Below are 16538 nucleotides of genomic sequence, written 5' to 3' on the forward strand. Positions count from 1 at the left end.
ATTTGAGAGCAGGGACCGAGAGACATGGAGACATCGAGAGATCTGAGAGAGGGCGAGGGCTTTGGGGGGGGGGGGGGCGTGGGAAGGGGGCAGTGGGAGAGGTATAAAACATATGGACACTGCCAGGACTTCCAGGAAAGAAGTTGGAATTTCAAACAAGGTGGATCTGGGGTGAATTAGCGGGGGTAGAAAAGATCAAGGTTTTGGATGGGGGAAGATAAGAGATGGTGGTGAACAGCTGTTTTAAAGACCTGGAGGGAGGAGTGGGATTGAAGGGAGTGAGGGAGTTTGTTCCAGAGGCGGGAGAAAAGAGGAATGAAAGAGTGAAGGTGAGCGGAGAGCCGAGATTTCGGCAGTTTAACCATCAGAGGGTTGCTGGCAGATCTTGTGCGACCTGTAGGAATATTTGGGGGACAGAGCACAGAGAGAGCTGGGGGTGCAAGGCCGGAGAGGAGTCGGTAGAAGACAGAAAGACCACCTACCTGCCTGCGGTGAGTGAGTGAAAGGCCCTCAGAGATAGCTTCATCGCGGGAGATTCCAATAATTCTGAAAGCTTTGGTTTCAACAGCGTGAAGCCGAGCTAGGTGTGAGGCAGGAGCACCGGCCCATAGGGGAGAACAGTATTCCATTGAGCTGCGGATGAAAGCCTTGTATGTGGTGAGGAGCTCAGGTGTGCCGAGGAAGGACTTCGCACGACGGAGGATGCCCAGTCGGCGACTGGCTTTGGAGGCCAGCTTGGAAATGTGGTTTTCCCAAGAAAGATCATGGCAGATAGTGAGACCCAAAATCTTGAGCGACAGAACTTCTTGGAGAGGATTGTTGAGAAAGTAGATGGGAGGGTTGTCCAGTCGATCTTTTCGGAGAGACATAGTAAGAGTGTGAGATTTGTCAGGATTGAAAGACATGTTCCACTTGTTTGACCAGTCTGTGATTTTGTCCAGGTCTTCAGAGAGTGAGGAGGCAGCAGACTGCCGATCTGAGGGAAGAGGAATGGAGCGGCAGAGAGTGGAGTCATCAGCAAAGAGATAGAGAGGATTTTCGAGAGAGTCAGAGAGATCATTGATGAAGACCAGAAAAAGCACGGGGCCCAGAACACTGCCTTGGGGAACTCCAGCCTGAACAGGAAGAGGAGATGAGAGAAACCCATTCAGGGCCACACGTTGACGACGACTAGAGAGGAAGTCCGCCAGCCATGCGTGGAGATTTCCATGGATACCAAAGGAGGAGAGTTTGGTGAGCAGAGCGGGGTGCCAGACCGTGTCGAAGGCACGTGATATGTCGAGGGAGACAGCTCTAATTTCCTGTTTGGCATTGAGGACCTCCATCCATTGTTGAGACAGCAGAAGCAGCATGTCCAGAGTAGAGTGACCTGGTCTGAAACCAAATTGATGATCAGAGATCAAGCCATTGGAGAAGAGGAAAGATTTCATATCAGAAGCAATGATGGATTCCATGACTTTGCTGATAATTGGGAGAAGGCTGATTGGTCTGTAGTTGCTAGGATCTGTTTTTGCACCTTTTTTGTGCAAAGCGGTGATGTTGGCTGATTTCCAAGCAGATGGCAGTTGACCTTGAGCAAAAGAGAGGGTGAAGAGAACAGAGAGAGGGTGAGATAGAGCAGCAGAGCAGGATTTTAGGACCCGTGGGCTGATGCCGTCGGGTCCAGTTGCAGAATCAGAGTCGAGGGTTGACAGAAACTTTTCCACCTTGTCAGAAGGAAAGGACACGGAGTCCAGGAGCAGCAGGGTACGACTGGGTATGGTGGGTACAGAGAGGGATGGGTTTGGGACACAAGATTTAGAGGCAAACACAGAGTTGAGGCATTCAGCTTTTTCACGTGCGGAGTCAGCTGTGTAGCCGTTTGAGGTAAGGGAGGGGATGGAGGGGGAACAAACACCAGAAACGGATTTGACCAGACGCCACCAGGATTTGGAAGAGGGAGACAGATAAGAGAGTTCGGTCTTGAGAACGGAGAGATATTGTTTCCTGGCTCTCCTGAGGGTGGACACACACTTGTTTCGGGCTTTGTGAAAGGAAATGAGATTTCCTTCCGTTGGATTTGCTTTCCAGGAGACGAAGGCAAGTTGTTTCTGGGCAACAGCCTCACCACAAGATTCCGTGTACCATGGACGGGAGGAAGGGTATGACAACTGAAGACGAGATGGGATAAATCTGTGCATGAGAGAGAGCAATTTACTTTGGAAGAATTCCCAGGATGAGTTGATGTCAGAGGTGGTAGAGATGGGAGACCAGTCCAGATGATTGATGGCTGCTTGAAGACCGTGCCAGTTGGCCTGAGTGAAATGCCAGACTCGTCGACGCTGAGCAGGCTCCCTGAGGATGGTCAGAGAGATGTCCACTTTAACAAGGACATGATCAGATGTTCCGATCGGAGCAGAAGAAGAGCAGCAGACATTTTCAGGGAAGTTAGTCATAACCAAGTCCAGAAGAGAAGATGTTCCGTTGACTGAGATCCGGGTCGGGAAATTGACAGATTGTGTCAGTCCCAGTGAGTCGCAGAAGTCCTTTGCTGAGGAGCCATGGCTGGTGAGAGAGGTACCCACACCCAGCCAACTGGCATGATGACAGTTGAAATCACCACATATGAGGAAGAGAGAGTTGGGATGAGTAGATAGAAGTTGGTCCATATCATCAGACAGCGAGATGTAGATGGAGTCATCACTGTTTGGTGGACGGTACAACACACATATGAACAAGAGGTGGGAGCGAAGGGGAAGCCGTAGCCAGAGGTATTCCTGGGGGTGAGGTGGAGAGAGTGCAGTGCAGGGCGAGTGAGGAAGAGAGTTTTTGATAAAGATAGCAACCCCGCCTCCAGGACGAGGCTCAGGTCTATCATACCGGAGGAGGGAGTAGCCCGGGAGAGGTACTATGGAATCAGAGACATCATAAAGGAGGAAAGTTTCTGTTAAGCAGATCACGTCTGGTTTGACAGAAGCAACCTGTATGGAGAGATCGGTTAAGTTTGAACGAAGGCCCCGGATGTTTGAGGTCCATACCGTTAATGAAGAGGAAGGGGGAGCATCATATACAGAACAGGGGGGAGGAGGGGTAGGGTAAGATGTGGAAGAGGTGGAAGAGGTAGGGAGAGCTGTTGAAGGTGTGTCAGAGATTTCAGAATAGCTCGGAGAAAGGGAAGGATGGGGCGGACAAAAGGTTTGATGGTGATTGGGTGAGCCACAATGAGGTGTTATTTGAGGAGGGGGAAGAGCGAGGCAGAAGGTTGGGGGAGATGGAGGTGAGAGTTTGAAGGGGGAAGAAGCGGGGAGGACGCTTTGAGGAGGGGGAGTGAGCGGGGGGAAATTGAGAAGCAATGAGGGTGGGGAGATTTGAAGGGGAGGGGTGAGGGGGGAGTTTGGGAGGGAAGGGACAAGGGGAGGGATTTGAAAGGGATGGGATATGGGGGAGATTTGGAGGGGAGGGGTGAGGCAGGAGTCTAGGAGGGGAGGGGCGAGGGGGCGTCTTGGCGGGGAGGGGTGAGGGGGTAGTTTAGGAGGGAGGGGGCAAGGGGGGAGATTTGAAAGGGATGGGTGATGGGGAAGATTTGGAGGGGAGGGGTGATGGGGAAGATTTGGAGGGGAGGGGTTATGGGGAAGATTTGGAGGGGAGGGGTGAGATTGGATTTTTGAAAGTGTACGATTTATGGGAAACGAACATTTATTGCAAAATGAGTTTCTTGTGACCTTCGAGTTAAAAATACGTTTAAGGACGCTGGATGGAGGATGGAGTGCAGGAGAGTTTAGGGAATGTTGAACAAAGGCACTATAGGAGATGGATATTTTTTTTGGGATGAATTGATTTGGTGAGCAAGTCGAAAGCAGCCTTTTAAAGAAGAAGAAGAAAAAGGTGTTATAAAATATGACGGAATACATAACTTGAGGGGAAAGTGTAAACATTGAAGGTTAATGAGTGAAAACTATCTGGGGAAATGGGGGAGAAACACGTGGTCGAAGAACGAACGAACGAATAAGAATGAATAAACGAATGAGAACAGAGAAGGAAATGTTTTTTTTTTTGTTTTTTTTGAGTTGAGATTTACACAAGGAAGTAGGCTATGGGTGAAAAGACTGGGAATACAGAGAACGAAAGTTATTGGATCACAAACGACGGACCACTGAGAGAAAAACAAAGCCTCAAGGTTGTACAGTGCACACTGTACAAGGCCTTGCTCGCGACACGGCAAACAGACGATCAATTTATGAAAGATAAACACCGAGAAACAACCAAAGTTGCACACAATAACTTCACACACCGAAAGATAAATACAGTTTCGACAAAATACAATTGTGAACAGACTTAACTTCGAAAAACGTGGAGACCGTGTGGAGCTTCGAAAATCCCTGCCGCCGTCTCCAAGATCTCGCGAGATCTCCAATCTCAGGGATTATCTCAGGGATTACCTTTTGATACAGATGAGATATCTGCTTCATCACTGCATCAGATCAGGAATAACCACCCTCCTCACCTCCTCTCCACCCCCCACTGCTTCCTACAAATTAACCATCAGGAAGCTGCTGCATATGCAAGAGGAAGCTAATGCATTTCTTATTAATTTTCAAAATTAATCATCATCTCTATTTTGAATAGCTCATGAAGACTTCTGTATGCTTCGGCCTCAGGTTTGATTAAAGGCACTTTTGTCAATTATTGCCTTTTGCTTTCAAAAACACAATTTGCATCAATGTAAATACTTTGTTGTACTGTACTTGTGTAGTTCCATGATCATATGTGTATGTTTGTTTGTTAATTAATTGCAATTATAAAAGAACTTGCATCAATGTACTGTACAGCTATATATACACGTACAAATATTTTTCTAATACGTAAGGACTAAGGATGGGTCTCAAAAGTGTGTTTAAGAGTGTAGAAAGGGTTCATAAGAGCGTGGGAAAGGTTTATAAGAGTATGGGGAGGGTTTTTAAAGGCTTAAAATATATAAAAATGATAAAATTAATATATGGTTTCTACTTCGCGGATTTTCACCTATCGCGGGGGGTTCTGGAACGTAACCCCCGCGATAAACGAGGGATGACTGAATGTATATATATACTGAACATCAAAAGAAACTTACCACTTTCATTTTTTGAAATGTGCAGCTTTGCAAACACGTTTCTTCAATTGTAATGGCTGATTATGTAACGGGAACTTCACTTCAATCACCTGGTTTATCAACAATGGCATGCTTGAGTGGTTCTGTATCGGGATATTTCCCTTTAAATAATGACCCTCATAATGAAATCCTTCAGTTCTCGTGGTTAGACATTCATTTACTGCCGTCTATCGTCACTCTGGAGGCTTCTGACAGGAATAACAAGAAGAAAATTCAGATGCCACACCTGACATCTGAACAATGTTTAAGGGCAATTGGGATGCTTGAGGCTGGTGTAAGCCAGCGAACAATTGCCCAACGTCTTGGTTGCTCACAGCCTGCAATTTCCAACCTAGCCAGGCGTTACAGTGAAACTGGAACTGTGAATGATGGTCCACAAAGAGGAAGACCACGGGTAACCACCCCAAACCAAGACCGATGGATTGTGCTGCAGCATCTTCATGGTAGTTTCCGCCCTGTGACGCAAACAGCTGCAGTGACAAAAGGTCGCCCCAACAACCACATCAGTGTCTCTACTGTGCAGAGGCGCTTGAGAAGTCGGGGCCTGGTGGCAAGATGTCCTTGCAGAGGCCCAGTGTTGAACGAAATGCATCGGCGGAATAGACCAAGATGGTGTCTGCAGCATCGCCACTGGACACAGCAAGAGTGGAGTGCAGTCTTGTTCAGCGATGAGTCCAGATTTTGCCTCCATGCGGCTGATGGGTGTCAACAACTATGGTGCAGAGGTGGGGAAAGGTATGCATAATGCTGTATTCGCCAGATCAATTGTTGGGGAGGACCCAGTGTGATGATATGGGCGGCATTTCCACCCGTTTCAGGACACCTCTGGTCGTCATCGAAGGCAATCTCACTAGTCAGCGTTATGTCAATGAAGTTTTGAGAACTCATCTGCTGCCATTTCTCCACGCTCATCCTGACATCGCAGTTTTCCAGCAGGACAACGCTCGACCCCATGCTGCTTGCCTGACCACCAACTTCCTCCAGTAACAGGGTGTTTAAGTAATGCCTTGGATGCCTTATTCCCCTGACCTCAATCCCATTGAGCATTTATGGGATGAGCTTGGTCGACGTCTTGCATCGAGGAGATCAACGACTGTCAATCGGCAAATGCTCATTCAAGGCTTGTAGGAGGAGTGGGACAGACTTCCCTAGGACCGCATCAGACGCCTGGTACAGAGCATGCGTTGGAGGTGTACAGCCTGCATCACAGCTCAGGGAGGACACACACGATATTGAGGACTGCTGTCATTCTGTCCTTGACTGTTAGGAGTGTTGTGTCCATTGCTGTGTCATATTGTTTTGACTGTATTCAGGTGCGTGCCTTTGTGTTGCAGTGCTGTGACTTTTGTTGCACCACCCCTTGTGATGTTCATGCTTTTTGTTTTTTGTGATTGAGGCAAACTCTTGTTTATTGACGTGTTTAGTAAAGATAGCTGAACTTTACCTCTGTGTTCAATTTTTTTCATTTTTGCGTGGAGGATTTCAATGAGTGTCCTTCTGAAGATTTGATACGTTTCTTTTGATTATACTAGCAAGGTACCCATGATGCACAGGTGGGAGGCCATACGCAAACAGACAATGCAGAAACGGTCAATGCTAAAGCATGAAACCAATAAATTCCACATTCTTGTGGCACCTTTAGTCGCATGTCAGACATGGACAGCAGGTTCGTGAAAGACAGGTTAAAAAAAAAATGACGAATGGGAAACCATGGAAGCAATAAGTTCCACATTTCTGTGCCACCTGCAGTCGAACATCAAGTATGGACAGCAGATTCGTGAAGGACTTCCACGAAAAACGTACCCATTTGAATGGTTCCATACCCAGTCAATGGCGAATCTGCATATGGCGATCCACAAATGACACGCTTCGAAAGTATAAACTGTCACGGCATTTTGTCATTCACTTGACCTCAATATCTTTATTTTCATTCCAAACATTTCATTTCATTCTACCCCCGTTAATTCACCCCAAATCCACTTTTCTTTTCATTTTTAATTACCGTCTTTTTTCTTTCCTGGAAGTTCTAGGAGTGTCCTTGTGTCTTATACTCCCCCCCCCCCCCCATCTTCCCATGCCTCTTCCCCCCAAGCCCTCTCCCTCCTACAGATCTTCCGTTGTCCCTGTTTTCTGCTGTTGTACTTGTGTGCTTCCCTCTCTCTCCCCATCTTGTCTCCCGCTCCCTTTATTGTATGTTTTATGTGTCCGTTTGCTGTTGTTTTTTTGTGATTGATGTTAGCTCTTACATGAGCCTCGATCTTGTATATACAGCATAACTCCAATCACAAATTAAATAGCATTAATTTTAAAAAAGACTTTTACCAACATTCGTGACATCAACAAATATTCAAATCTGGATGTGAAGTAGTTCCGTACGGTTGGGTGAAAACAATTACGAATTCAAAATCGTAATTGTATTCAATCAAATTCCAAACGTCATTCCAATCATAAATTGATACTTTAACAAAATACTGTTTTAAATGATGGTTGTATTGGGATATTATCAACCCAGCTCATTGCTGTCATCTGTCTACTTCCGGATTTGCGGCAGGTTCGTATAGAGTTAATTTCAAAATCATAATTTTTGAAACCTCCTACCTACCTTACAACATATATATACTTACGCTCACATCCAGGGTCTGCCTTGCAGGCACGTAAGACATTGGCCATTTTAAAAGCTCACAGTGTTAAGTGTGAAATATTTTTAAAATATAGATATAAAACGAGTATTTTATGGAATACATCAATCAGTTAAAATTTGGTAATTAATCCTGTCGTGTACCTTCAACAAGAGAATAAAAATCATACAAAAACATTAGCAGAGAGAATAAGTTTAGTCGTCTCTCACATCTCACGAATTGTAAGGAGCCTTCTCGGGCTACTTGCCCAGTATGGCAATCTTAATTCGGTCTCAGCCAGCTGTACATACTGCTCAGTCACTTGGGTCACCAGATTGTGCAACTCGTCTCCTGGTAGATCTAGCTGCAAATGAAAATGGAACAATCAAGTACTTTAAAAAAATAAAAACTTCCTGAATATCATATCTACAAAGTATAAAGCAAAAAAAAGTGAAATTCTCCCCTATCGCAAGTATATAAAAGCAAGAATCAACACTGATGCACAGAATAAACTTGAAAAGTCAAAAAAATTGTAGTTTGTAGAGGAATAATCTTGAAAACATCTCAAAACTAGCTGGCTTAGGAGGGAAATTCCTTTATCAAGAAATATTCAATTTTTTGACTAAACTTCTGGAATAAAACTTTAACAAATCAAATAAGGAGAGAGAAAAAAAAACCTGCCTGTGTTGCTGAGGTTGCAATCCCCTGAACAGCAACCTTGATGTCGAGCAACAGAAGGTGGAGCTGTTGTGGTGATAACTGGGGCTGAGGCCTTTCTCCAAAACATTCATCCTGGCTCATCTTTTGACTTCCTGATCCTGGCAAACTCGAAGTGAGGTTAACAGCACAACAGCAAAAAGAACCCTTTGAATTGCATTCAGTGTGTCGACAAGGCTCAGCTGCTTCCGATGATAATGCAAAACGTTGTAGTCCTCGCTTGCAGCAACTGCAGTGTAAAGCAGACGAGATACTTGGAGAAATGGACTCTGATTTGATGCTGCATGAGGTATCACAAGGAGCCGATCTAGACATCTTGTTCACAGAAACAAACAAGTGACTTGCGTGGTATCGACTCAAACCTTTATAATTGCGGTGCTGGTCTTCTGCACAGAAAGCAGTCATCTCGTCATGTGGGCCCTGTAACAGCTCTTCCTTTGCAGCACGTTCTTCCACGAGTGCCACATTAGTTTCCGAATGCCCAGACGCAGTGGTTTCCTGAAAGTCCTCTTCTGTAGAATATCTGTAAATGAACTTTACAGGGCTGCATTTTGGTCTGTGCACAGGGGACATTTCAACACTAATTTGGGAAACAATACTTTGAGGTCCAAATAAATCTTGCTTGTGCACATGGTTTGAATTGTATTTGTCACTGCCTCCAGAAACTGGCAAATTCGTATTTTCCTTCCATCTTGAAACATTTGGCAGAGTACAAGTGGGAAGTGCTGATCGAGGGTTTTGCTGCACTGAAGAGCTAAATGAATGTGCCAAATGTTTGCAATGGGTTGATTCTGACAAATGAGCAGACATGGAGACCATTTTATTTTGATCCCTGTCGGGTGTTTTTGGCAAGTCAAAACATGAAATTTGACTGCCGTCATCATAAACCGCATTCCATGGAGAAAGTGATGGCGGTTCTTCCTTTGAGTTGTGCTTCAATTTCATCATATTATGTTCCGAGTCATTTAGATTGCAAGATTGCTCAATTGCAAAATGTTCCACATTAAACATCATTTTATCACATGTCAGAGCCTCATGTGAACATGCTGTTAATTCAATGCCATCGCATTTTGTTGAAGTTGGATAATGTTCCTTTGAAAAGGTATCCCCCAAATCGCAGTGCAATGCCACCTCCAAAGATTCCTTTCCCAAGCAAAACGAACTTGCTGCACAATCGTGCTCAGGAAATCGGCCACTTCCTTTTTCATGAGGTGCTTGCTTTGTCGATGCGTCTGCTCCTCGAGCAATGAAAATGTTTTCTTCAGAGAACATTTTTTGGTTATCTTCCGCAGCAGTTTGAGACGTTTTGAGACTTTGCTCCTGATCAGATATGCAGCTTGAGATGGCAGCAGCTGGTGTCAAAATCAGAGTCATTTCACTCTCAGCGCTGTCTGTACTACGTCTTGCATTCACCACGGGAGTCACCTGCATACCAAAGAATACCACACTGAATCTACAAATTTACTATCAGAAACACAATATTAGAGTTTATATTTACTGAAAAGTAATCTTCAAACATCATGAATGCATGCATGAGTTTTTCGACTTCCGTTGTCGATTACATTCAAATGAATTCTGCCCAGAGCCATGCTGAATGACTCTGAACTGAACTAATGACTGCAGGTGAACTAATGATGCTGAACTAATGACTCCAGGTACAGCTTACGCCATTCTTTCGAGTTTGAATAGTTGTCAGTGCCCAAATACCAATTAGAGTTTATCCAGGTGGACATCGAATATGTCATATCCAACAAATACCAATTAGGGTTTATCCAGATTGACGTCTAATATGTCATATCCAACAAATAACAATTAGGGTTCATCCAGATTGACATCTAATATGTCATATCCAACAAATACCAATTAGGGTTTATCCAGATCGACGTCTAATATGTCAAATCCAACAAATACCAATTCGGGTTTATCCAGGTTGACATTTAATATGTCATATCCAACAAATACCAATTAGGGTTTATCCAGGTTGACATTTAATATGTCATATCCAACAAATGCCAATTAGGGTTTATCCAGGTTGACGTCTAATATGTCATATCCAACAAATACTAATTAGGGTTTATCCAGGTTGACGTCTAATATGTCATATCCAACAAATACTAATTAGGGTTTATCCAGGTTGACGTCTAATATGTCATATCCAACAAATACCAATTAGGGTTTATCCAGGTTGACGTCTAATATGTCATATCCAACAAATACCAATTAGGGTTTATCCAGGTTGAAATTGTATACGTCATATCCAACAAATGCCAATTAGGGTTTATCCAGTTTGACATCCAATACGTCATATCCAACAAATACCAATTAGGGTTTATACAGGTTGACGTCTAATATGTCATATCCAACAAATACACATTAGGGTTTATCCAGATTGATGTCTAATATGTCAAATCCAACAAATACCAATAAGGGTTTATCCAGGTTGACGTCTAATATGTCATATCCAACAAATACCAATTAGGGTTTATCCAGGTTGACGTCTAATATGTCATATCCAACAAATACCAATTAGGGTTTATCCAGGTTGAAATTTTATATGTCATATCCAACAAATGCCAATTAGGGTTTATCCAGATTGACATCCAATATGTCATATCCAACAAATACCAATTACGGTTTATCCAGGTTGACATCCAATATGTCATATCCAACAAATGCCAATTAGGGTTTATCCAGGTTGACGTCTAACATGTCATATCCAACAAACAACAATTAGGGTTTATCCAGATTGACATCTAATATGTCATATCCAACAAATACCAATTAGGGTTTATCCAGATTGACGTCTAATATGTCAAATCCAACAAATACCAATTCGGGTTTATCCAGGTTGACATTTAATATGTCATATCCAACAAATACCAATTAGGGTTTATCCAGGTTGACATTTAATATGTCATATCCAACAAATGCCAATTAGGGTTTATCCAGGTTGACGTCTGATATGTCATATCCAACAAATACAAATTAGGGTTTATCCAGGTTGACATTTAATATGTCATATCCAACAAATACCAATTAGGGTTTATCCAGATTGACGTCTAATATGTCATATCCAACAAATACTAATGAGGGTTTATCCAGGTTGACGTCTAATATGTCATATCCAACAAATACCAATTAGGGTTTATCCAGGTTGACATCCAATATGTCATATCCAACAAATACCAATTAGGGTTTATCCAGGTTGACGTCTAACATGTCATATCCAACAAATACTAATTAGGGTTTATCCAGGTTTACATTTAATATGTCATATCCAACAAATACCAATTAGGGTTTATCCAGATTGACGTCTAATATGTCATATCCAACAAATACCAATTAGGGTTTATCCAGATTGACGTCTAATATGTCAAATCCAAGAAATACCAATTAGGGTTTATCCAGGTTGACGTCTAATATGTCATATCCAACAAATACCAATTGGGGTTTATCCAGGTTGACATTTAATATGTCATATCCAACAAATGCCAATTAGGGTTTATCCAGGTTGACGTCTAACATGTCATATCCAACAAATACTAATTAGGGTTTATCCAGGTTGACATCCAATATGTCATATCCAACAAATACCAATTCGGGTTTATCCAGGTTGACATCCAATATGTCATATCCAACAAATACCAATTAGGATTTATCCAGGTTGACGTCTAATATCATATCCAAAAAATACCAATTAGGGTTTATCCAGATTGATGTCCAATATGTCATATCCAACAAATACCAATTAGGGTTTATCCAGGTTGATGTCTAATATGTCATATCCAACAAATACCAATTAGGGTTTATCCAGATTGACGTCTAATATGTCAAATCCAAGAAATACCAATTAGGGTTTATCCAGGTTGACGTCTAATATGTCATATCCAACAAATACCAATTAGGGTTTATCCAGGTTGACATTTAATATGTCATATCCAACAAATGCCAATTAGGGTTTATCCAGGTTGACGTCTAACATGTCATATCCAACAAATACTAACTAGGGTTTATCCAGGTTGACATCCAATATGTCATATCCAACAAATACCAATTCGGGTTTATCCAGGTTGACATCCAATATGTCATATCCAACAAATACCAATTAGGGTTTATCCAGGTTGATGTCTAATATGTCATATCCAACAAATACCAATTAGGGTTTATCCAGATTGACGTCTAATATGTCATATCCAACAAATGCCAATTAGGGTTTATCCAGGTTGACATCCAATATGTCATATCCAACAAATACCAATTACGGTTTATCCAGGTTGACATCCAATATGTCATATCCAACAAATGCCAATTAGGGTTTATCCAGGTTGACGTCTAACATGTCATATCCAACAAACAACAATTAGGGTTTATCCAGATTGACATCTAATATGTCATATCCAACAAATACCAATTAGGGTTTATCCAGATTGACGTCTAATATGTCAAATCCAACAAATACCAATTCGGGTTTATCCAGGTTGACATTTAATATGTCATATCCAACAAATACCAATTAGGGTTTATCCAGGTTGACATTTAATATGTCATATCCAACAAATGCCAATTAGGGTTTATCCAGGTTGACGTCTGATATGTCATATCCAACAAATACAAAGTAGGGTTTATCCAGGTTGACATTTAATATGTCATATCCAACAAATACCAATTAGGGTTTATCCAGATTGACGTCTAATATGTCATATCCAACAAATACTAATGAGGGTTTATCCAGGTTGACGTCTAATATGTCATATCCAACAAATACCAATTAGGGTTTATCCAGGTTGACATCCAATATGTCATATCCAACAAATACCAATTAGGGTTTATCCAGGTTGACGTCTAACATGTCATATCCAACAAATACTAATTAGGGTTTATCCAGGTTTACATTTAATATGTCATATCCAACAAATACCAATTAGGGTTTATCCAGATTGACGTCTAATATGTCATATCCAACAAATACCAATTAGGGTTTATCCAGATTGACGTCTAATATGTCAAATCCAAGAAATACCAATTAGGGTTTATCCAGGTTGACGTCTAATATGTCATATCCAACAAATACCAATTGGGGTTTATCCAGGTTGACATTTAATATGTCATATCCAACAAATGCCAATTAGGGTTTATCCAGGTTGACGTCTAACATGTCATATCCAACAAATACTAATTAGGGTTTATCCAGGTTGACATCCAATATGTCATATCCAACAAATACCAATTCGGGTTTATCCAGGTTGACATCCAATATGTCATATCCAACAAATACCAATTAGGATTTATCCAGGTTGACGTCGAATATCATATCCAAAAAATACCAATTAGGGTTTATCCAGATTGATGTCCAATATGTCATATCCAACAAATACCAATTAGGGTTTATCCAGGTTGATGTCTAATATGTCATATCCAACAAATACCAATTAGGGTTTATCCAGATTGACGTCTAATATGTCAAATCCAAGAAATACCAATTAGGGTTTATCCAGGTTGACGTCTAATATGTCATATCCAACAAATACCAATTAGGGTTTATCCAGGTTGACATTTAATATGTCATATCCAACAAATGCCAATTAGGGTTTATCCAGGTTGACGTCTAACATGTCATATCCAACAAATACTAATTAGGGTTTATCCAGGTTGACATCCAATATGTCATATCCAACAAATACCAATTCGGGTTTATCCAGGTTGACATCCAATATGTCATATCCAACAAATACCAATTAGGGTTTATCCAGGTTGACGTCTAATATCATATCCAAAAAATAACAATTTGGGTTTACCCAGATTGATGTCCAATATGTCATATCCAACAAATACCAATTAGGGTTTATCCAGGTTGATGTCTAATATGTCATATCCAACAAATACCAATTAGGGTTTATCCAGATTGACGTCTAATATGTCAAATCCAAGAAATACCAATTAGGGTTTATCCAGGTTGACGTCTAATATGTCATATCCAACAAATACCAATTAGGGTTTATCCAGGTTGACATTTAATATGTCATATCCAACAAATGCCAATTAGGGTTTATCCAGGTTGACGTCTAACATGTCATATCCAACAAATACTAATTAGGGTTTATCCAGGTTGACATCCAATATGTCATATCAACAAATACCAATTCGGGTTTATCCAGGTTGACATCCAATATGTCATATCCAACAAATACCAATTAGGGTTTATCCAGGTTGACGTCTAATATCATATCCAAAAAATAACAATTTGGGTTTATCCAGATTGATGTCCAATATGTCATATCCAACAAATACCAATTAGGGTTTATCCAGGTTGATGTCTAATATGTCATATCCAGCAAATACCAATTAGGGTTTATCCAGATTGACATCTAATATGTCATATCCAACAAATACCAACAACAACAACAACAACATGCATTTTAAGGCCATTTTCCCTGCTAGAGCGGGGGTTAGCCTTGCAGTCACCATGACAATCTTCTCCATTTTGCCCTATTTTCTGCATCTCCCCTTGTTAACCCCCTTGCCTGCATTTCTTCTTCCACCATCTTTCGCCAAGTCTTTCTCGGTCTTGCCCATCCTCTACTTCCTTCTACATTCATTTCCATCACTCTTCTCAACCAGTCACATTCATCCTTCCTCAACACATGACCAAACCATCTCAACCTGTTTCTCTTCACAGCATCAATCACAGGCTCTATTCCCATCATCTTTCGCAATTCATCATTTGTCTTCCTCTCTCTCAACGATACTCCACACATCCACTGAACCATTCACATTTCCACCCTTTCCAGCCTTCGTTGCTGCTCTACGTTCATTACCCATGTCTCGCTCCATAAATCATAAAACCTCTCACACATGCAGCATACACCTTTCCCTTCAGCTTCAACGACACTCCCCTCCTCATCAGCACGCCACTCAGTTCCCAAAACTTCTTCCATGCACATCTCACTCTAGCAACCGTTTCCGAGTCTGATCCACCTTCTCCATTCAGCATGCCGACGAGGTAGCAAAATGTTTTCACACCTTCCAGCTTCACGCCGTCTCCAAGATCCACCTCAACATTTCCTCCATCTGCAGCTCCCTCTGTGCACACGTTACATTTGAATGTAGCTGCCACACTGGTTAATGACCCTCTCAGACCACTACATTTTTGATGAACCCACTCAGCGCACATTGTACATTGAATGGAGTTCACTCCGACACCCTTCCTGCACACAGCACATAGCCACTTCCTATTTCTTTCCACCTCACCACATGCTTTACCACATGCCATTACCTTCGTCTTTCCGATATTCACCTTCAGACCTTTTCTCTCCATACATTCCTTCCACTTGTTCATCTTTTCCTTCAGTCCATCCATACTTTCCGCAATCAACACCAGATCATCTGCATACAACAACTCCCACGGTAAACCCTCCTTTACGTTCTGAGCCAGCATCTCCATCACAGCTACAAATAGTAGTGGACTTAGTACCGACCCCTGATGCACTCCCACCTTCACCTCAAACTCACCACTGTTCCCGTCCTTCGTCCTTACAGCCGTGCGCGCTCTTTTGTACATTGCCATCACTACTCTGATCAACCATTCCTCCACTCCTAACTTCCTCAATGCCCATATCACTACTTCGCGTGGAACCCTATCGAATGCTTTCTCCAGATCAACAAACCCAAGAAACAACTTCTTCCTCTTCTCCATGTACTTCTCCTGCAACTGCCTCACAATAAAAAGTGCGTCTGTCGTTCCTCTTCCTGGCATAAATCAGGCCTGGGGATTTCAGATCTCATCGGTAACCATTTTTCCGTTCCGTGATTTAAGTTTATGGGAACCGATGGGAAACAGAATTCCGGTTCCGTGCCCAAACCTAATGGGAAACGATTTTTTTCCTTTAGAATTTGTAAAGCAAAACATTTGTAATACAAATTTTAAAATGTAGTCTCCAATAATAAATCCTGTCATTTTTTTTTTTTTTTGTATACAGAATCGAGGCTCGTGAAAGAGATAACATTTATCACAAAAAGAAATCAAAGAGACAAACAAACAAAGTATATAAAAAGGGGAGCGGTAGACAAGATGGGGA

At 42.0% G+C, this 16538-nt stretch overlaps 1 protein-coding gene across 9 annotated transcripts in view; it reads right to left on the reverse strand.

The window, feature by feature from the left end:
• The window catches only part of LOC137431911 (protein ITPRID2), a 227741-nt gene that overhangs the window by 33484 nt on the left and 177719 nt on the right, over positions 1–16538 (reverse strand). For all 9 annotated transcript variants that reach the window (XR_010985368.2, XR_013624197.1, XR_010985367.2 and 6 more), the window contains 2 exons: positions 8428–9888; positions 7977–8110 (listed from right to left, as the gene is read on the reverse strand). Coding sequence is in view for 3 of the 9 variants with exons in the window: in XM_068123744.2 (XP_067979845.2) it covers positions 7977–8110; positions 8428–9888 (1595 nt within the window). In the remaining 6 variants the exon portion in view is untranslated. The remainder of the gene's footprint in view (positions 1–7976; positions 8111–8427; positions 9889–16538) is intronic.

This window comes from Myxine glutinosa, chromosome 7, assembly GCF_964187855.1.
Source record: "Myxine glutinosa chromosome 7, kmMyxGlut1.1, whole genome shotgun sequence".
Classification (NCBI taxonomy): domain Eukaryota; kingdom Metazoa; phylum Chordata; class Myxini; order Myxiniformes; family Myxinidae; genus Myxine; species Myxine glutinosa.